Genomic DNA, 21,576 nt, shown 5'->3' on the forward strand with positions numbered 1-21,576 from the left:
AATATTAAATTGCATCTGCCTCTCAGTAAAAATTATTTATTGAAACAGACTTGTCTTAACTTCTGCTCTTACTAGAAGGACACTGAACATTGCAGAGCTGTAAGCCAGGCTGCTGGAGGTCTGCAGCTGCTGGTTCAGGGGTTTGCTTGACTTGTGCCACCCCTAGGAGCAAGGAGCTACAACTGCCATGAAATCAGATTGTTTCACATCTTTCCTCCCAAATTCCAAGAAATCTTGAGAGTTGAAGGTTCTGTTCCTTGTTGGGTAGGTTTGCATTGAAATGCCAACATTTCCTAAGACATTGTGTGAGTGCTGGTATAAAACTCTCCAAATTATTTTTAACAATCCCATTCTTTAACTCCATGTTTTTATCTCACTTATTCTGAAGCATCTCCCTTGCCCCAAGAGCAAAACCTCCTGAGCAATGTCAGAGCTGCATTTCATGGGTGTTCTCTATCTGTAATATGTTAAATGAAAGGTGTATTAGTAGGATTTTTACTGAGTATCCTGTTGGAATAAGTAGATTCTGTCATGCACCACTGACTCATTTCAATTGGAATACCACAGTTCAGTAAAAGAAAATAATTGAGTCATGGGTTTCTTACTTAAAGTGTGTCTGATATCATCTTTTGCAATAAAATTTTATGAGGGTGAAATGAATTTAGAGAGCTGATTTAATATGGACAGCTCTTTTCCTCTTGGGTTGGGGTGGCTCTCTGAGCTTAAGAAGAAAATAGCAGTTTTGAAAATAATCCCAAAAGATAAGCATTATTGAATTAGAAATATCAATATCTATAGTTAGATATTTTCTCTTGGGTTTTGCAATGCTGTCTGCTGAGCAGACAGTCTGTTGGATAAGCACACCCTGGTTTCTTCAGATAATTTTATCTGTGTTAGCTCAAACCACTAATTTAAATTTTTAAGTGAAGCTGCTGGGATATATATGTATATATATATATATATATATATATGTATATATAGGAGTGTTTGGTTTGGTTGGTTTTTTTTTTTTTTTTGTTTTGTTTTTTTTTTTTTTTTAACCTGAATTAGGCAAACTTTCTCCATCCTGCTCTCTGGACAGATCAGTGCCACTCAGAGCTCCTAGAGGAGGAAAGGTGATGAGCAGCTGAGAGCAGTGACCTCTCAGACTGCATTTTTAGGAAGGAGATGAACTGGGACCACCTGAGATTTTACAGAGAGGTCCATGGCTTCATGGAGTCCTGTCTGAAACAGCAGGACATGACACATAGAAAAATGCCAACAAATGTCCCCAGCATTGCCATGTATTTTTGTGCCAGTGAAATGGGATTTTTGCCAGTGTAATACTTTGAGAGAAGGCACACATGACTAAAATAAGTGATAATGGCAGAAGAGCATTTTCTCCCTGATATCTGAAATCTTATCAGGAGTGTAAAACTTGGTTTGAAGAAAAAAACGGGGGAAAAAAAAAAAGCCCTAAACCAAAACCCAAGCCAAAACACACAACCTAAAAATTCATTCATAGATTTCTTGTTAGATTTGCCTCTGAGGGCTCTTCTGGACAAGTTTGAGAATCTCTATACAGCCCTGAAGTGGTAATTTCTAATATTAATGCAAATAACAAAGTGAAGTGCCCACAGCAGGCTGGACTTTGGGACCAGCCCAGTTCTGGCTGCCCTCTCTGGGTGTGTTTGCTGTGCCCCAGGAGCAGCTCTGGAGTGAGCCCCAGTTCTGGGCTGCCCTCTCTGGGTGTGTTTGCTGTGCCCCAGGAGCAGCTCTGGAGTGAGCCCCAGTTCTGGGCTGCCCTCTCTGGGTTTGTGAGCCCCAGGAGCACACAGGGAGTGAGCCCCAGTTCTGGCTGCCCTCTCTGGGTGGGTCTGTGTGCCCCAGGAGCAGCTCTGGGAGTGAGCCCCAGTTCTGGCTGCCCTCTCTGGGTTTCTGTGCCCCAGGAGCAGCTCTGGAGTGAACCCCAGTTCTGGCTGCCCTCCCTGGGTTTGTGAGCCCCAGGAGCACACAGGGAGTGAGCCCCAGTTCTGGCTGCCCTCTCTGGGTTTCTGTGCCCCAGGAGCACACAGGGAATGAGCCCCAGTTCTGGCTGCCCTCTCTGGGTTTGCTGAGCCCCAGGAGCAGCTCTGGGAGTGAGCCCCAGTTCTGGGCTGCCCTCTCTGGGTGGGTTTGTGTGCCCCAGGAGCACACAGGGAGTGAGCCCCAGTTCTGGCTGCCCTCTCTGGGTGGGTTTCTGTGCCCCAGGAGCAGCTCTGGAGTGAACCCCAGTTCTGGCTGCCCTCTCTGGGTTTGTGAGCCCCAGGAGCACACAGGGAGTGAGCCCCAGTTCTGGCTGCCCTCTCTGGGTTTGTGAGCCCCAGGAGCAGCTCTGGAGTGAGCCCCAGTTCTGGGCTGCCCTCTCTGGGTGGGTTTCTGTGCCCCAGGAGCAGCTCTGGAGTGAGCCCCAGCACCAGTGGCCGTGCCCTGAGTGAGGAGCTGCTGTCAAGGCTGCTCCTGGTTTCCAGTGGTGTGACACAGGCCAGCAGTGCTGCCACAGCCTCTCAGCAGGGCCTTTGCCCAGGTGCCAGAGCAGTTTCAGGGGTGTAAACACCCCCCCAGCCGTGTGTGGAATGGAGCTGATTGGTGGTGTTAGATCTCACTGCTGCCCTGCATTGCAGATTGTGTCCTGGGCTGCATTAGCCAGACTATAATGTTATATTATCTCATGGTTTCCTCTCTGCAGAAGGTTCAGGTGCTGTTTGTGAGCCTTTCTTTGGGCCCAGGAGGAATTTTGGCAGAAAGGGGGTTGGACCTGGAAGAGCAAGGAGGGCTGCAAGGGAGAGGAGCTCATCTTGGGACCTCCATAAAGATCTCAGGCAGCGTGAGGGGTGTTGGAAGTAAAGCAGAGCATGGCTTTGCATCACAGAAGCCACAAGAGTTTTGAAGAGTTGGTTTTAATATTTTCATTTCCTTGCTACTTGGCATTGTTTCTCTCCCTGGTCGTTCTGATCCCTCTGTTAGAAAGCAGAGGCTCTCTTGGCATCAGTGTGCATCTTCCAGTGATTTCTGGGAGCTTTTATGGGTTAAGGCTTTTATGAGGAATTTGGAGCTCAGCTGTGCACTACCAGCACATTTTCCCGAACTGAGCTCACTGCACTGCATGTGTGACTTGGGTCAAGTTTGACAGGAAGCTGCAGCCCTGGAAGCAGGATGGATGCAATGCAGGAATGCTCTCATACTGAGCTGCTTGAGCACACCAGTGTCAACCAGAAAATCTGCAGAAAAGCAGGAGATCTCTGCACTAGGAGACAAGGAGGGGACCAGGACACAGCTGCAATTGTGGAGGATAAAAATGAAAGTTCTAGGTTAAAAATTCTTCTTAGCTTTGGTTTTTTTTTCCCTCCTTTTTTCTAGGTTTGAATTTTTTTCTTCTTCCCCCACAGCACCCATCTTGTTCCCTGCAGCTCCCAGAGCAGGTTCCTGCTCCATTCCTCCAGGGCAGAGGGGGATCTCCTGCAATTCCAAGCTGCAGAGGTAAACACTTGCTACCCTGCCCTGGAGCTGCTACTGGCAATTAAAGCCAGTGAGCACCTCCCCCCTAGTGTAAATAATTGCAGAATAATCACTGCCCTTTCCCTCATCCCAGAGGAAGTGGAATTTCAGCAGAGTAGCATTGAGGTTTTTCTAATACTTTGCTGCTCCTGTTGGTCTTTAGGAGTTCCTAAAACTACTCCAAGAACTTCTTCTTGTCTTCCTAAGGAAAAAAACTTTCATTTCCAACAGCGTCCATCCTGTTTGACAGCAAGTTCAGCTCAGCCTGGGGACTTTGATCTGCATTGTTCTGACCAGTCTTGTCCTATTTGTTTAGAATTGCATTCATCTTTGTTTACTAGGGCTCATAAATGGTAACATTTCCTCCAGGAATCTGGGTGTTGCTGTTGATGTTAATGTTGTATCAGAAGACAGTGCTATGTGCTTTACACTTATTAAAAATTACATGGGTATGAAAATACAACATATACTTACATTTTTTTTTTTTTAGAAAAAGAAATATGGAAGTATAAAGTATAGAAGTATAAAGAAACATAGAAGTAGCTCCAGTATGAAATAGGGGTAATAATTCTTCTGCCCCTCAAGTGAGGGCTGTAGGGTTTCCTGAGAGGAGTTGAGAAATGCAAGTTATCGTTGCTGGATTTCCTGTTCCTGTACAGACACAGTTTGGCTGACATGCTATGAAATGTGTACCAGTTATCAACATGTTTTCAGCTTTGAGGGTTGTTCTGAAATTCCCTTTTTCAGCTGTTCTGGAAAAAAAAAAATTACGGAGGCCATTGACACCAGAAGGATCTGTCATGACAGTGTTCTCTGTGTTTTGTTTAGAGCCTTTGCAAAGAGGCTCCTGAAATATTAATGGCTTTCTGATTTGTGAGACATCACATTGTGGTGGTGCAGGCTCTGTATCCTCTCTGTGTTCCCAAAACACACGTGGTTTAGAGGCCTTTTATATATTTTAATACTAAGTGGCTGGTTGAGTGGTCTGTGTTCTCCCAGAGGAGCCAAAACTCACTTCATGGATCAAGAAAATAAAGGGCTGTAAGGCAATTTACCATTCAGGCTATTGTGGAGGAGGGTGATTTAAAACGTTGTAGTGGCTTGGAAAAAAAGAAAAACCCAAAGCAGTGATTGAAAGGCTTGAAATGACTGAGTTAATGTGACAGCTCTCCTTGCCTCACTTGTGTGTGCTGCAGAGGTGACGGTGCACAGTTAATGCTCTGTGGTACCTGTTTGCAGGACTTGCTTTGAAATTAGGAGTGAGACATCATTTATTTAATAGAGACCATTAAAGAACGACTTTCTGATGAAGCAAGTTAGGTGTTAAACACTTTTCAGGTGAACCATTTACTTATGTAATTATCTCTCATTAACATTGCAATAAATGTTTCTCCAGGGAGTTTAGCCAATCATGAAATGCAATTAATTTTCAAATACTCTTCAGCAACAATTGAGACACTAGAGACTGAAATCCCTAGTCAGTGTGTACGTTTTTAAGCTTCCCTGCTGAAGGGAAGCAGCTTCAGCTCAGCTGATTGTGGAGCTGTTAAACTCTCAGATTTTTAATTGTTTTATTTGGGCCTATCACAAGTGTGGAGTGCTGGGCTCCATACCAGGTTGTGTAAGCCTGGTATCTCCCCTTAGTTTCCAGTGCTCTGAGGAGGTTCAGGATGCTGTTCTTGGACTTAAGCCCAGCACCAGGTGAGGATGGAGGAGTTAAAATGCTCTTGGTTTGTGTCTGGGATTCTGGTTGCTGTGTGATACTGCCTGGGGCTCCTAGCCAGCTGTGTTGTCGTCTGTCCATGTGTAAAATGGGAGTAACACAAATCTCGTGTCTCTAAGGTGTACGTGGAGGTGTGTGAGTGAAAACGACTGGGTGGTGATTGTATCATCTGTGAACAACATCGTCCTGCTGAAGGTTACTTAATTCACTTTCTAACCAAAATGTTGTTACAGTCACTTTTGTTCCAAGTCTTCCTAGTGCACTGATAAGATAAAATAATCTGTGGAATTCCACCTTCTACAAGTACTTGTTCCAACAATTTAGAAAGCTTTTTGAGAATGGAGGAATTTACCACAGCGTTCAGTTTCCAGATTAATTGCTGGTGTGGCTGAAGTAGGGATCTCTGTTTGAACAGAGCTGGATTTTCAAACGGGAAAAGGAGCAAAGTGATGATGTTGGCCCTCACCTGTGCCAAGCAGACCTGGTTCTGCAGCTGGCTCTGGTTGTTCTGTGTTAAGCCTTGGGCCCCAGTGCAGATACCATTCCAGCCACTCTGGATTGCAGGGGACAGATGGGTAGAGAAGGGCTTACAGTGGCCGTGGAGGCTTCCAGCCCCGGGCGTTCACAGATCCCAGGCAGTGGAACCTGCAAATCTCACGTATTTAGAGGCTGGAGAAGAGAAAGAGCTTTTATCCTTTCATGCTTGCAAAATCCAATGTAGGAAAGCTCTTGCCACTGATACTGTCTCTTCATAGCAAACAAATAAAACCACTTTGGTTGAATCTGTGCATTTTCCTGAGGCTTTCTCCTCAGCTGGGGTAAAGAGGAAAGGAGGCTTTATTTACAGATGTTGCTTTCAGAATGAGCCTAGTGCTGTGATATTATCTGTAAATACGTCTGTGGGCATCAGACGTCTTTCCATTTATTTAGAAACAGGAGATAAAGACTGTCTGACATGGGAATGAATTCCTACACTCCTTTTTGTTGCCTTGGAGTACATACGCAGTTTAAAATGAGTCCGAATCTGCTGTTATATCACCCTGTTGCTTCCAGCAGAATAGTTGTATTTTTTTTTTTTTTTTGACCTACAAATCTTGGTCCTCACTGTTTACACTGACCTCATAACATAAGAGACCAGAATGCTCCAGGTTTTCTGCCTTGTTCCTGGATGTGCCTATGAGACTGAACTTGGTGGGATTCGGGTCTGAGCTGCTGGAGCTGTTTGGATGTTCCCTGTAAATACAGGGCAGCCCGTGGGTTTCAGCAGCGTGGATTTTGTAAGCACCTACACACAGATCACAGTCAGATCATTATGTTGATCTAAACCATTTTGTAATCCTCTACAATCTGGGTTTAGAGACTGTTATTAGTGTCACAAATAAAAGCTTGTGACTTCTTTAGTTCTCAGGATAAAAGAAGCCATGTACTTTCAGGGAATTACATGTTAAAATTAAAGCAACATAAACATGTGGGAGTTTGAGGATAGTTATCCCACTTTGTAAGACTGAGATCTGAATTAATATGACTGCAAGAGAGAAATTGGTTAATTTTTATTTTGTAATTGACCGTGTACTGACAAAGCAGGGCTAAAGCAGGAGGATAAGGCTTGAAAGAGTTTTTTAAAAAATTTAAAAATCTTGACCATGTACTGACAAAGCAGGGCAAAAGCAGGAGGATAAGGCATAAAAGAGTCTTTTAAAAAATTTAAAAATCTTGACCATGTACTGACAAAGCAGGGCAAAAGCAGGAGGATAAGGCATAAAAGTCTTTTAAAAATCTTTCTTTTAAAAATTTTTAAAAATTTGACCACGTACTGACAAAGCAGGGCTAAAGCAGGAGGATAAGGCATAAAAGTCTTTTAAAAATCTTTCTTTTAAAAATTTTAAAAAATTTGACCACGTACTGACAAAGCAGGGCTAAAGCAGGATGATAAGGCTTGAAAGAGTCTTTTAAAAATCTTTCTTTAAAAATTTTAAAAATCTTGACCATGTTCTGACAAAGCAGGGCTAAAGCAGGATGATAAGGCTTGAAAGAGTCATTTAAAAATCTTTCTTTAAAAATTTTAAAAATCTTGACCATGTTCTGACAAAGCAGGGCTAAAGCAGGAGGATAAGGCGTGAAGGAGTCTTTTAAAAATCTTTCTTTAAAAATTTTAAAAATCTTGACCACGTTCTGACAAAGCAGGGCTCAAGCAGGATGATAAGGCTTGAAAGTCTTTTCAAAATCTTTCTTTAAAAATTTTAAAAATCTTGACCATGTTCTGACAAAGCAGGGCTAAAGCAGGATGATAAGGCTTGAAAGAGTAGTTTAAAAATCTTTCTTTAAAAATTTTAAAAATCTTGACCATGTTCTGACAAAGCAGGACTAAAGCAGGATGATAAGGCATGAGTCTTTTAAAAATCTTTCTTTTAAAAATTTTAAAAATATTTCTCAGTAACTTGAAGCTTTAAATGTGGCTCAAAGAAGTGTGTTCTATTTGGGGGTTTTTCTCTTTTTTTTTTTTTTTTTTTTTTTTTTTTTTTAACTGAACATGTAGGAAGGAAACCCCTTTTTGCCCAGATAGGTCACAGATTTAGAAAGGGATAGAAAGGTACTTAGGAGTTCTGTTTTCTCACAAATGTTTCCTAAGCTCACGAAAAGCCTCTTCAAAACGATCCGGACAGAAAGCGATTCCAGCTCGTGTTCCACCCCTGTGTGTAATGGATATCTCGCCACGGCAAACAGGGGCAGCTCCTGGCAGGGGAGCAGCGGGGAGGGTGTGGGAAGGACAGCAGACACCTCTCTGCGGGTGGCCGGGTCTCACGCTGGGGCTGACATCCCCGTTCCTGCAGGTACCTGAAGGAGTTCCGCACGGAGCAGTGCCCGCTCTTCGTGCAGCACAAGTGCACCCAGCACCGGCCCTACACCTGCTTCCACTGGCACTTTGTCAACCAGCGCCGGCGCAGGTCCATCCGCCGCCGCGACGGCACCTTCAACTACAGCCCCGACATCTACTGCACCAAGTATGACGAGACCACGGGCATCTGCCCCGAAGGAGATGAGTGAGTAGAGGCTGCACCCCCTGCTTTTCAGGCATTAGGCTTTTGGGATCAGGCCAGGTGATGATTCCAGCTGGTTCTTGCAGAGATGAGGCAAGTCAGCAGTAAAGCAGCTTTGTCACATACGTAACATGAGAGCGGATGTAAAATCTGGAAGAGCAGCTCGTGTGCTCCGGGCCTGCTGCAGAGACAGTGCTGAGGGTGACTTAGATGGGAATTGAGCTCCTGGGAACTCACTGTGCTCATGAGCTTCAGCATCTTCAGTAACAGCTCAATGAGACAAATGAGTTTGGAAACACTCTGTTCTCTAAGTCTCTGACTCCCAGCTTCTGCTCACTAGCAGGGTAACTTAGTTCCTCCTCTTTCTTCAATCTGGGAAAAACTTTGTCCTCCAGTTTGCCCCCTGAGTTATCTGTCTCAGCTTTTTAACTCATATCAGTTTATTTTGTCTTTCTGAAATTTTAAGAAGCCAATAGAGAACTGACAGGTACACAGAAAGGGCAGCATGAGGACGAGTTTGGGTTTTTTGGGTGTTCTCTCCCCATGACTGCAGTAGATTTAACTGGGGCAAACCCACAAATCTTTCTGCTGTGTGTGTGGCAGACCCCAGCAATTAAGGGGTTAACCCAGTAATATAACTTTAGCCATGTGACAGATGTGGGATAAATAGTGTAGCCAAACTGTGGTCAAATATGGAGAGTGTTTTATAGAGACATGCTGTAAAAAGATGGAATTTCAGTTCCCTTTTGTGGTGCCAGTATAAACATACAAAAATGCTATTTATTGGCAAAACATTTTTTGTTTTAAGTTTTTGACTTGATTAAGTAAAGTTTTTGTGACTACAACAGAATGGAATAGTCCCTCAGGCCTGAGGCTTGTTTCAACACTTTCTTCCTTGCTAGAAGAGATCTGGAAGGAACTGGAAATGGGATGTTTGTGGGCTTTGGCATCCAGATCACTGGATCATACATGGCTCAGACTCAGTGAATGAAAGCCATTGTCATCTAGGAACCTTTGCTCATTTGTATTTTTACTTTGATGCCGCTATATCTGAACTTTCCCCATTCCATCTTGTTATATTTCTGTTTTACTTCTCAGTGTAGATTGTTTTTCTGCCTAAAAGGGGAAACAAAACAAATGGTAGTTTTGTAATTGTCCTTCCTTCTCCTACATCCTTGCTCTTTTCCAGATCCCTGGCAGCCACTCGTCCTGAATAATAAGGTGCTGCTGGATTAATAATCCAGTTTTCTTTTAGGGAGGGAAACTCTTACAACTTTTGTAGTGACATGTTTGGGGGTTCTCAGCATAAGAGAAGGGGCAGATTTAGCTAAGGTGGTGTCAGCTGCAGCATCTTCTCTCTACAAAATGTCTTCTGGTCGTTGAATCCCTCACCTGTGTGACTAAACCTTGTCTGTTCCTCCCCTCCTTCCTTCCTCAGGTGTCCCTTCTTGCATAGAACTACTGGAGACACAGAGAGGAGGTATCACCTGCGCTACTACAAAACTGGAATCTGCATCCATGAGACAGACTCCAAGGGGAACTGCACCAAGAACGGAGTGCACTGCGCCTTTGCTCACGGGCCCCACGACCTGCGCTCGCCCGTCTATGACATCAGGTCAGTAGAGCCTGGGGCTCCTGGAAAAAGGGTCATTTCTGTGCCCAAATGGACAAGGAGATGATGGAAAAGGTAATTTATGTACCCCAAGTGAAAAGGGAGATGATTGAAGGGCAGTAATCCTAATATCTTGCCAAGTGTTGGCGAGATATCCCTTCCTAATAAGGCAAATATAAAAAACCTCAAGGGAGGGTTCTCAAAATGGGGGAAAGGATCACACTTTGGAATGTGATGGAGGGGGTCAAAACAGTGCATCTGGAATTCCCAGGGTATGAAGACTTATTTTTGTTGCAGTTGCTGTTCAGCTAAAGATGTTCTGACAAAACATGCATGGCTGAAATGCACCCACTTAGCAAATGCTCCAGTATGTCAGTTTTTACACACATTTGTCTGACTCTTCCTCTGCTCAGTCTGTTTGTTCATTTAACTCTGTCCCTGAAGAGAGCTTCAGGCAATGGAAGCTTTACAGAATGGTCAGACAACATCTGAAGGAGGCATTGAGGGTCAGTCTGCAGTCGCTGCCAGCCATGCCATGATAGAGAAAATACTCAGTGAGGAGCCAAGGTGGCAAGGTGAGTGTCACTGTGGGGTTGGGAAAGTTTGATCTCTGTGGAGTGCCTGCTCCTGTCCTAACCTTTTCTGTTGTAAATATGGATTGTGGTCATTTCTCTTAACTCATTGGGGTTTTTTGCAGATACAACATATGTGTTGGGAAACTACAAGACAGAGCAGTGTAAGAAGCCCCCCCGGCTCTGCCGCCAGGGTTATGCCTGCCCCTACTACCACAATAGCAAAGACAGGAGACGAAGTCCAAGAAAACACAAATACAGGTACTGTGATCCTGGGTTTTGTACTTCCCAGCTGAATGGTGCAGTATGTTGGAAATCTGTGGTGCAGGAGGCAGGATTTTGACCACTAGATAGTTGTTTTTAGTCTATCTCCTAGCCATGTACAGAGAGGTGTGATGGACTGTTATTTCTTCCTAGCAGAAAGATAACAAACTAAACAAGAAGTTTTCCTGTATATAGTAACCAGTACTCTAATAAATGAATTGTTAAATCATGTTTGATTTAACTCTGATTTTATAGCAAAGAGAACCTGTGTCTGGCTTTCCCTTACCACACAAACCTCTGCTTTAGAAAGCAGTGCAGGGAAGAGAAAACAAAAGAAAGTTTTAATCCCCATCTAGAAACAAACTCATCCAACAATGTGTTCATGGTAAAGGATTCAGAATCATTGGGCTGCTTGTTGTGTATGCCTGGTGATGGGGATCATGAGGAGGGACTGTAGCTGGACATGCATCCTTAACCAGCTGCTAAAGGCTCTGCTTGTGAGGCACCAGGGTGTTCTGTCACTCAGCTGTCACTGGATTTTTCAGTGTGCTGTGTCTCCCTGAACGCATTTCATCCAAATTATAGGCCCTCATTTCCTCCAACACAACAGAGCTTTTGTTGTGGTCTCAGTGGGGCTTTCCCTTAGTTCCTTTTTGAAAAACACAGGAGCAGACCAGAAAGCCAGGAGAGAAAATACCAGGGATGTTCTCGCTTCTCTTCCCCACCCCCAACATTCACAGAAATTTTTGAACTGAAATTGCATATTAAAAAAATTAAACAGGCAGCAATCAAAGGAATATTAATCTCATTGCTTTAAGGGGAAATAGAACCACTGGGGCAGTCTTGAGGCAGCAGCTATTATTTGCTTTTTGCCCCTCTCTGGGCAATTTGGGAAGGGAAGAGGTGAAAGCTTTGCTGCTGCTCTCCACTCACTTCTGTGTTTTCCCCACCCCAGCTGATGTGGCTGTGCTGGTGCTGCTATCTGCTTCCCTCTGCTGTTGTTTGAGGGAATGGTTAAGAGCATAAAGAGCAGGGGAAGTAGGTCACAGCAAAAATTCAGATCTGGGAAAAGGAACTGTTCCTGGCTGGGAGAAAGAAACGGACTTGCCTTTTCCCCAGTGACCTGACTCAGCCTCTTTCCCACATGGCCACACTATAAACCTGGAAACATACTGCTGTAAGGGTATTATGTGTTTTAGGATTAGCCAATTAACTTCTTAGCTTTCTATGAAGGTGCAGTTCCAAAACAGAAACCAGACCCAGCGTCTCTGACACTAATCACATCAGCTGCTATTATTGTTATGCTGGTTCAAGTTGTATTTCGTTTCAAATAGAGAATTAAGCCATGGTTTTTTCATTGGGAAACTGAAAGAAGGGGGAGAAGATGCAATAGCAGCTGGGTGGGGGCTGGGGAAGCAGCAGCCAAGCAGATTATACAGCTGAGGGTGGGCAGCCAAACCTACCCCCGACTGAGGAATTGTAACATCACAGAATGGTTTGGGTTGGAAGGGGCCTTAAAGCTCTTCTTGTTCCACCCCTGCCATGGGCAGGAACACTTTTCACTATCCCAGGCTGCTCCAAGCCCCATCCAGTTCCAGGGGTCCAGGGGCAGCCACAGCTTCTCAGGGCAACCTGTGCCAGGGCCTCACCACCCTCACAGGGAAGAATTGCTCCCTTATATTTAATCTAAACCTATTCTTTTTCCATTTAAAGCCATTTCCCTTTGTCCTGGCGCTCCAGGCCCTTGTGCAAAGTCCCACTCCAGCTCTCCTGGAGCCCCTTTAGGTGCTGGAATGGGCTCTGAGGTCTCCCTGGAGCCTTCTCCAGGCTGAGCACCCCAGTGCTCCCAGCCTGGCTTCAGAGCAGAGGGACCCTTAGAGCCCCTTTTTGGCTCTCTCTGAACTTGCTCCAGCAGGCCCACATCCTTCTGATCTTGGGGTACCCAGAGCTGGATGCAGTCCTCCAGGAGTGGATCAGAGGGGAGAATCACCTCCCTCCACCTACCCAAAGTAATCAAAGCTCAGAGCACACCTGTGAGTCTGATGCCTTCTCCTCCTTCCTTATTTGCACAGATCTTCACCGTGTCCCAGTGTGAAGCACGGGGACGAGTGGGGAGATCCCAGTAAGTGTGAAAATGGAGACTCCTGCCAGTACTGCCACACTCGCACAGAGCAGCAGTTCCACCCAGAGGTACAGTAACTCCTCACTCCCCTTGGACAAGCAAAAGCATTCCAGTCTCACAAAGTAAATCACTGTGCCAGGTGGGAGAGGGTGTGGGCTGCTTGTACTGTGGTCCTGGGATACAGAGAAGCTGCATGTTGGGAGTAAGCTGCAATTCAGCTGCTTGACAGAATAGACTGTATGGGAGGAGGTAAGAAAAGTGGGGGAAAATTCAAGTGTAGGAGCAGGGTCAGGTTTGGGATCCTTTGGAAAGCACAATGTGGGTCTGCATGTGAGCAAACAGCATCTGTTTCCTTGACTAAGAGTTTGTGGTTCATGTTGATAGCACTAAACACCACCAAGCTCTTAGCTGTGAGCATGCCCAGAGCATTCCAATATCCTTACAGAAAGTGTAATTAAGACCTTTTCCTAGTCTGCTTCATGTTACAGTGTTGAAAAGCTTTGTGGGGCCCGTATCTGCACAGTAGCCATTGTCACCGCCTGTCAAACTGGGGGGAGAGGGAATTACCCATTTGCTACAGTCCTTGTCAATGGTTTGTTATTTTCCTTGCAAACATGTGGCTGCAACTTTCTGTGCTGTCATCTGTCAGCTGTTTCCTACCTTTTGCCATTTGTAATGTCCATGGAGCTTCCAGTGAGTCTGAGGGACTTCATGGCAGATGGTGACCTTTGGGTGAGCTGGTGTGTGGTGGGTTGGTCTCTGGGTGAGGTCTAGCTGTCATGGGCATATTTGGGTGTTTCCAGAGCTATAGTGGGTTTTCCTTTCTTTGAAGCAAAGCACTGAAATGGTCACCCTGAGCTCTGCTGGCCTTTGCACCTCTTATCCGTGTCCCTACCTTGCTGTCAAATTTCTTCATAGTACTTCTGTACCTGGTGGTCGCTGTTATTTTCTATTCATTTCTGTTTGGTGGTTTTTTTTTGTTTTGTTTTGTTTGTTTGTTTTTCCCACCCTTAGATCTACAAATCCACCAAATGCAATGACATGCAGCAGTCTGGCAGCTGTCCCCGAGGACCCTTCTGTGCCTTTGCACACGTAGAACGTACGTGCACTACTTCTCTCATCTTTCCTGCATGTTTGAGCTACAGAAAGCTTCTGACCAAGGGAATTTAAATGTACAGCTGCAAAACCAGAGCTTCTGTGAAGGGTTAACTTTGATTTCTGTAAAACTGTGCTGGTGTGGGAGGTGTTGGCAGAGCTGGAGGCAGTAGGTGGCCTGTAGGACTCAGCCTTTAGCTCTCACTGCTCTGTCTCTTGAAGGATCTCCCTCTGTTCCCTCTCTCCTGCTCAGTTCTCTGGTGTCAGTTCAGGAGGATGGAAATGGAGAAAGCTGCTTTTCTGTACATGGATAAACTGTACCTAGCTAAATTGCCAAGTGTCATATCTTAAAAAGCTGAAGATAAAATTGCTGATTGTAGATAATTTATTGATCAATTAAAAAAAAAAAAGCTATTTTACTCCTTGTGAAGTTTTGCTTAGAGTTTAAGTCTTTAAGTCAGGTTGGAAAAGAAAAATATGCAGCTTTTTTTTTACTGCTTTATCTGAAATCCTCTTTTCTCAATAGCTCCCTGACTTATAGGGCATTATTTCAATCCTCAGTTTAGTCAACTATAAACTAGTGATGCAGTTTTGGTTGTGGAAGTTCTACCTACAGGTGGTCCTAACATTCATAAATAATGGTTAGTTCCTGTCCTAGGGCTCCTCCTCAGTTGCTGCTCTGCAATCTCACTGCTGAATTTGCAATTATTAGAGCAGGTTATTCACTAGATTTGTTCAGATACTGACTCATTACATGGCCTTGAGAAAATCTCTTTGTTATTTGATTATCCTTTGTAAATGAGGGAATTAGTAATTGCTGCCTTTGACAAGGAATGGGGAGAGTAAATTCCCTACAGGTTGTGCTGTTCCTTTTATAGGAAGCCTTGTTGACAAGCAGTAATTATAGCTGGAGCTGTGGGCTGTAATGGACCAAAACACAGCAGTGCAGCCACACAGTGGGATCCAGCAAGCTTTAGAAAATGAAATCTTGATACAGGAACAGTGTTTAGCAAACTTCCTTCGGTATAATATAGTATTTTTGTTAAGGGATGTCCTACTCCTACTGAGATTACTGCACTTGATATTATATTAATTAGAGTAACATTCTGTGCCACTTAGGTCATTCCAACTTGGTTATTTCTTGTGCTTTCTTATGGATTTGTATCTTTTAGTCTTTCTTACAAGGTCAACAAGGACAGGCCAAATGCAATTAAACTAACAGGAGTCCATTTATTATATCTGCTCTTAACCTGAGTTTTACTGATTAATAGCAAGAAACCAGCATTTAGAGGATATTGAAATATAGATGTAGTGTCAGTTCTGTCGTTTTTGTGAAGATGCTGTGTGTTAGATGTAAATCCTACAAATCTACAGCATCTCTAACTTCTAAACCAGTTCCACTTTTTTTGGTAATGATTTGTACTGAGCAGATGGAAACTTTAACTCCCTCAGCTAATTATAATGCACCCATCAACTCTGTGCCAAGCAAAGAAGGAAACTCTGCTTAGTCCAAGAGAGCTGAATGAATAACACACAATTCATGCAGGGAAGATAATTTTGGAGCAGCATTAACGAGCAGCACAGTGTGGATGTGATGACAGCAAAAACGTGAGGAATATTAGATAAGCAAAAAAAGCCAAATAAGGTTTCTCCTTACTTCTACATTTATAGGTAGGTGCTTGTGGAGTATTTTTCCTCTCAGGAACATCTGGGTGTCCTTGTTCCTGGATGTTTTGTGCTCCGTGGCTGAGCTCTGAGGGTGTCCCTGTGCTTTGTCTCCCGCAGAGCCGGCGCTCAGCGAAGATTTGCAGCAATCCTCGGCCGTGTCCAGCCCCACGCAGACAGCACCTGTGATGTACATGCCCTCAGCAGCTGGGGACTCTGTTCCAGTCAGCCCTTCCAGTCCTCATGCCCCAGACCTTAGCAATGTATGTAGCCCTGTGGAGAAGCCTTGTCCATGTTGTGTAAATCTGTGTTTCTCTGAGTCTCTGTTCTTTCTCCCAAGCAAAGTATCCCAAAGCCCAGAGGATATGAGATTTTTTTTTCCTAGTTGTCAGCTCCATGCTTTTTAGAGAGATCTGGTGTTTTGGAACATACATTCAGTGGCTTTAGTATTGTCCTCTCACATATAAAAATCCCAGGCCTTCCTTTCTGTGCAGGGTTTGTTGATGTACTTTCAGGAGAGTGGAATACATCCGCACATGCAGTCCAACTCCTTCCTGTTTGGAGGTACATATTGGGCTCAGCTTCCACGACCTATAATTGAGGGCTGTGAGCCAACAGCCTCTAAAGTACATAACTACAATTGAGTTTGTTTACATATGTAATCTCAGAGCCTTAGCCTGTGCATATTGTGTGTTGCATTATAGGATATCCTTCGTTCCCTCCCTCTTGTACTTCTGGAGATAGCTAAACTCTGGGATATGTTTCAGTAATGCCTCCAGATTGTTGGCAGTTAGTTGTCCATACAAGACAGGAGATGTCTAAGTGTTGAACAGATACTCAAGATTCAGATTAGAAACCCATGGGATGGTAGACTACATTTTTATTCAGCTTTTTCTTTTTTTTCTGTTAAGTCTTTCTGTTTGTACTGCACTTGATAAGGTGTGTAACCTTTTCAAATGGTTGGCTGAGGTTTTGAGAAGGTACAGTGACATGAATTTAACTCATTTGAAACTGGTCAGACTGAGGTGAACTCATCTAGGACCTCTGCTTTATTTTATTCCCTCTCTTTGGAAAGAGAAGCTGTGTTTGAGCCAACCTAGCAGTTCATAGCTGTCCTGAATTGGATTGCAGGTAGAATTGCAAACACATCTTGAAAAGTCTGGACATAATATTGTCTCTTACTAAATAACACTGGAAAGAAATAAAAACCCCTCCATCTTATGAAGGTATTGTTTTAATTCACTGAAAACTGCAGGGCAGTTGAAGATATCTCCTACTTTTAGGCTGTTTAGGTCTTGTCTATCTCAAGCTCTTAGTCTTTTAAACAGTCTTTCCTAATCCTTGGATATGTGCCAAATGGCAGCACATGTCTGTCTATGACTTCATCACTCCACAGGGCATCTGCATCTAGCTTGCAAACAAATATGGCTTTGCTGGTGATCATTTTACATGATGAATTAATCAGAGAAAAAGGTCCCTGTAGCAGCCAGCCTCACGTGGCCTGTTCTGTTTTGTATTTGTACTGTAGGTGTGGAATAAATCAGGAACTCTGCCAACTAGCCCCACCTCCACCACAGTGAGTAGTTATCTTTGTGACTGTAGGGAAGCGTGGACAGCAGAATGTCTGTATGAAAATAAAATAAAAACATTGTAGGCCGCTCCTTTTTTTTTTTCCTAATGCCAGCCCAGACTGTTCCACATTTGAATGTGTGATGTCTGAAGCACAGTCGTGCTTGCCAGTGGAGGCTAATGTTTATTTGTCCCAGAGAAATGGGAAATTTGTGTTCATTCAGGTGGACACATTCTCTAAAACTCAATTTCTTTTGCTGCTGTCTGTGGCTTCATCTACAGTGCAAAACTAGCCTTGTTGCATGTGATTGTGATCCCTGGTATTAGTCCAAAGAATGGAAGTGTTGGAAATCATTGGGGTTTTTTAATGCAGCTGTTGATACCTGACTTGTGTCTGCATTAAAACTCTGAGATTTCCAACTGGAAAGCAAAAAACAGAGTATTACATATAGCTCAGATATGCCTGACTGTTGTGGAACCTTTCCAGGTTCCACACCACCACCCAGAGTCAGACAGGACCCACTGTAGCCTAAGGAAAGGGAAGGGAAGAGTTTTGTGGTCATTTTGGGAACCTGATCAGTCACCTCTGAGGCTTCAGGAAGAAAAATGTCACTAGAGCTGTAGGTTAGATTTTCCAAGACTGCACTCCAAAGTAACAACAATAAAACCATAATTGTGGGACTGTGTGAATTCAGTGGAGCTTTTTCCTGTCTGTTTAACGAGTGTTTACTGGAAGCTTGTATGGTTGTGTTGGCTGTCAGTGAAATCAATCCACAAACAGTGACGTGACTGAGCCCTTCCATGGATGCCTCTTTGAGCAGTTCCTGCTGTCTGGCTGTTCTTTCCTGACCCTTGTTCCCTCTGTTAGATTCTTTGTAGGAACAGCAGTCTTGGAAGCCCATCTAATATATGTGGGTCTCCTCCTGGTGCCATTGGGAAGCCCCACAGCTTGGAGAGCATTGGTTTTCCTCCAGACTCAGTCACAGCAGCTGGCAGCTACAAGAAAGCACCGGGGTTTGAGCGAGAAGATCAGGTTGGGGCCGAGTATTTGAAGAGTTTCAAATGCCAGGTTAGTGGGGAATATTGGCTGGAAGAGTTGGGGGGATGAGAAGGAATAAGTCTAGTCTAGCTTGAATGGGGTTTTGTTTCTGCTGGAACAAAAGAGGGAAAGCGCTGTTCTGATATGAGCAGCTTCTGGATCTCTGCTCTTGTTTTCAGTCTCCCTTCCAGCCTCTTCCATCTCACATCTGGTCTTGTCTCCCTTGCTGCCATCACACACCCAGTCTGTAGAAATCAAATTGCTGCTTGTTTTCCTAACCCCTCTCAACTTCTGTCCTGTGTTGACCCTGAGTAGCTTCCCACATCACTTCTTGCTCTTTCTTTTTTCATGTCTAGGTCCTTGCCAGGAGTTGCTGTGTCTTTTACTGTATTGTCTCATGGAAATTCATCTTTCCTTCTGCCTTTCCACTCCAAACTCTTACCTTGATCTCCATCACTTGGTTTGTCCTCTGTTCACCATTCCTCTGGTGTCAGAAGATGTCATGTTAGTTGTCTCTTGCTTCTGTGGCTGTATCATTCTGATCCTCGACTCTGTCCTGTGCCTTCTGTATTAAATTAGAATTCCTCATTCTTATTTGAAGAACCCTCTGAACATTACCCAACCCACATCTCTTAATGACATTCCCTCTTATCCCTTTTGGATATCCCACTCTTGCCTTACTTCTTCCTGGTGTCATGCTTTATTCCTGCTGCTCCCGAGGCCTGGAACAATCTCTCCAGCTCTTTTGCCACACATGAGCTTTTCCACACTCAGTTTCTTGCTGTGAATTTCCTTTCTTGGTGTTACAATTAATAATTTCTCTGCACCACCCCTTCCAACCTGAGCCCAACCTAGAGCTTGGGTTTTTATTTCAGTTTTTTATTTCTCACTGGGTTTGTAATTTTATCTTGATTTAGGGGGAGGGGGGAATAGCTCCTTGCATGAGGAGGTGCCTGCAGATGTATCTCCTGCAAGTTCTTTTGGACAAGAGTATAAAAAGGGATTAGAATACCAGGTCTGTGTTGCCTGAGAACAGAGAGGAGAAAAAGTGCTGCTTTCAGCCTGGCCATGTTTTCACTTTGGTCTGTGACATTAAAGAAGTCAGTCTTAATGAGCCTGTACTGCTGTGAGAAAACTGTGGAAATATCCTGTCCAGACAAGGTCTTGCATAAAATAGTTGAATTTAGCAGCAGACTCCATGGGTTTTATTTATTTTTATGGCTTTGGGAAAATATGGCCAAGCTTTGCAGTAGGGCCAGTCTTGAGCACTGTTTAGTCTAATTAAAATGATGCAGTGACAAATCCAGATTAAGCTATATGCATGTGTGCTCTCTTATCAATGCTCCCTTTGTCTGGCCTAGGGGGGGATGTGCCTTAGGAAACTGCAAATTGATGCAACACATCTTTGGGGGTAAAGAGCAGAGCATGCTGTGATCTTGGCACTTCTTGCAGGCACAGCAGCTTGTAACAGTTGTTTAGAAACAAAGGGAAAAACATGTCCTCCTTCTCTGTGGCCTGTGCTGCAAAGGAGAAGAGGACCCAGAGCTGAAGGACTGAGAGAACCCCTGGCTGCTGCCAGCAGGGGCAGGGTGCCAGGGAGGCCCTGCTTTGGAGAAAATGGGCAGCAAGCCTAAGCCAGGGAGAAAAGGGATGGAGCATGAATAGGACTTGTAAAAGGAGGGCCAGATGATGAGCATTTGTATCTGGAGTCAGATCTGTGCTACAAAGATACTGTATTCCCATAACTGCTTAATTGTGTGTTTTAATTAAGCAAAACCTGTGTTAAACAGGAATAAGTAGCTGTTAAGGTATAGACAGAAGTAATCACAGTTGCCTTGTGCTAGGCTTCTACACACAAGATTAGGTGTCTCATAAGTGTCCTGATTTAATTTTACTTTAATCTATAATTACTTACTTTTTAAATTCTACTGTAATTCCCTTTGGCTGCAGTGAGCACCAGAGATTCTCAAACACCCTGTAAATTAGACCAATAATGAGGCATTTAACTTTGTCAGCTCCTGTGTGAGGAGACACTCTGGCTCAGTTCTGCAATGGCCTTGTCATTTTCCCCCTGTAGAATTTATACAAATAGTTTCTATCTTATTAGAATGAAAAATACACCTTCAGTCTTAATAGATTCCACATAGTTTATGGTAAGGCTGAGCCAGCAGTTAAAGCTAAAAATACTTTTCCCAAATCCCAGAAGATTTAGCAAGCTGGAAAAATGCTGGCTGCACTGGAAGGACTTGAATGCCACAACCAGGAGGTGTTCCCAATTCTTGACACACAGCACAGTAGGTTTGTTCCATGCTGGTCAGAAAACATTTAGTTTCACTCAATTTATGTCCCTTGTTCTCTTCCCTGACTGCAACAGAGGGAGCTGAAGAATTTCAGCCTGTCTTTTGAATGTCTGTCTCAATGTGTGCCCTTTCTAATGTTATTCTGAGCTAAAGGAGACTGCCTTAGTGGTGACATTTTGTTTGCTCTATTTTTCCCTTGTGTTGTGTGAATTCCAGCCATTGGGAATTGGGGCTGACTTGGAAATATCTTCATTTTTCTCCTCCTTAAAGGAAAAAAAAAAAAAAAAAAGAAAAAAGCACTTCCAGTAAGACTTAACTGCAGCAGAGGCAGCTCCCCAGGCTGGCAGGAAGCCTCTCAGTGGGGGCACGGCTGCCTGTGTGCCCTCCCCTCGCTGCTGACGTGTGAGATGGCACATTTTGTGTTCAGAGTGTCAGACAGGGCAGGGCTGGGCTGGCTCATGCAGCAGCAGCCTTATCAGACACTCACAGAGGCACTCAGAGAGCAGAGCCAGCCCATCATGGGCTCCTGCGCTGTGAACATGCTCAGGGAGGTGTGAGAGAACACTGCAGGAGCATCTTGTGTCCAGGCTGTGAGCTCTCTGTCTGCCCACAGGCACAGAGCTGAGCAGAGAAAATGATTTAATGAAGTAAAAGCAAAGGAGGAATTCCTGCTCTGCTCTTTTGCCTGTCTGGTTGCATCACCCCTCCCCAGCACTCATTTATCTTTGGCATGAGACTGTTCAGCCAAGAAGCAAAGGGCTATCACTTAGCTCAGGGTGGTGCCTCGTGCACATCATGCCTCAGTTTCCTGCAGAGATGGATTTGGGATAGAAAGCAGGCTTGCTTTATGGCTGGAACATGTCTGTGTTTCACACTGGAGGGGTTGGGGATGAGTAAACAGGCAGGGCTGACTCCCAGCACTTTTTTGCTGCCTCTCTGTGCCCAGAGGGTGGGATTGATCTCCTGTGCCATGTCACAGCATGGGAGAAAGGGAGCAAGGCCTGCAGACAGACTGACAGGCTCCTGAGGCCACTTCCCAGCTGAATCCCAGCAGAACTGAC

The 21,576-nt window shown here is 44.3% G+C and overlaps 1 protein-coding gene across 6 annotated transcripts in view; it reads left to right on the forward strand.

Annotated features, from left to right (window-relative positions):
* UNK (unk zinc finger) overlaps nucleotides 1-21,576 on the forward strand; it is a 47,111-nt gene that overhangs the window by 12,603 nt on the left and 12,932 nt on the right. For 4 of the 6 annotated variants that reach the window (XM_063175648.1, XM_063175644.1, XM_063175645.1 and 1 more), the window contains exons 2-10: nucleotides 8,071-8,280; nucleotides 9,716-9,892; nucleotides 10,334-10,464; nucleotides 10,587-10,722; nucleotides 12,798-12,915; nucleotides 13,862-13,946; nucleotides 15,728-15,870; nucleotides 17,136-17,183; nucleotides 18,045-18,245. In XM_063175648.1, coding sequence (XP_063031718.1) covers nucleotides 10,347-10,464; nucleotides 10,587-10,722; nucleotides 12,798-12,915; nucleotides 13,862-13,946; nucleotides 15,728-15,870; nucleotides 17,136-17,183; nucleotides 18,045-18,245 — 849 coding nt within the window. In that variant the 5' untranslated portion in view covers nucleotides 8,071-8,280; nucleotides 9,716-9,892; nucleotides 10,334-10,346. The remainder of the gene's footprint in view (nucleotides 1-8,070; nucleotides 8,281-9,715; nucleotides 9,893-10,333; nucleotides 10,465-10,586; nucleotides 10,723-12,797; nucleotides 12,916-13,861; nucleotides 13,947-15,727; nucleotides 15,871-17,135; nucleotides 17,184-18,044; nucleotides 18,246-21,576) is intronic. The other 2 variants (XM_063175649.1, XM_063175647.1) reach the window with 2 other exon arrangements.

This window comes from Melospiza melodia, chromosome 24 (genome assembly GCF_035770615.1).
Source record: "Melospiza melodia melodia isolate bMelMel2 chromosome 24, bMelMel2.pri, whole genome shotgun sequence".
In the NCBI taxonomy this organism is placed as follows: Eukaryota; Metazoa; Chordata; class Aves; order Passeriformes; family Passerellidae; genus Melospiza; species Melospiza melodia.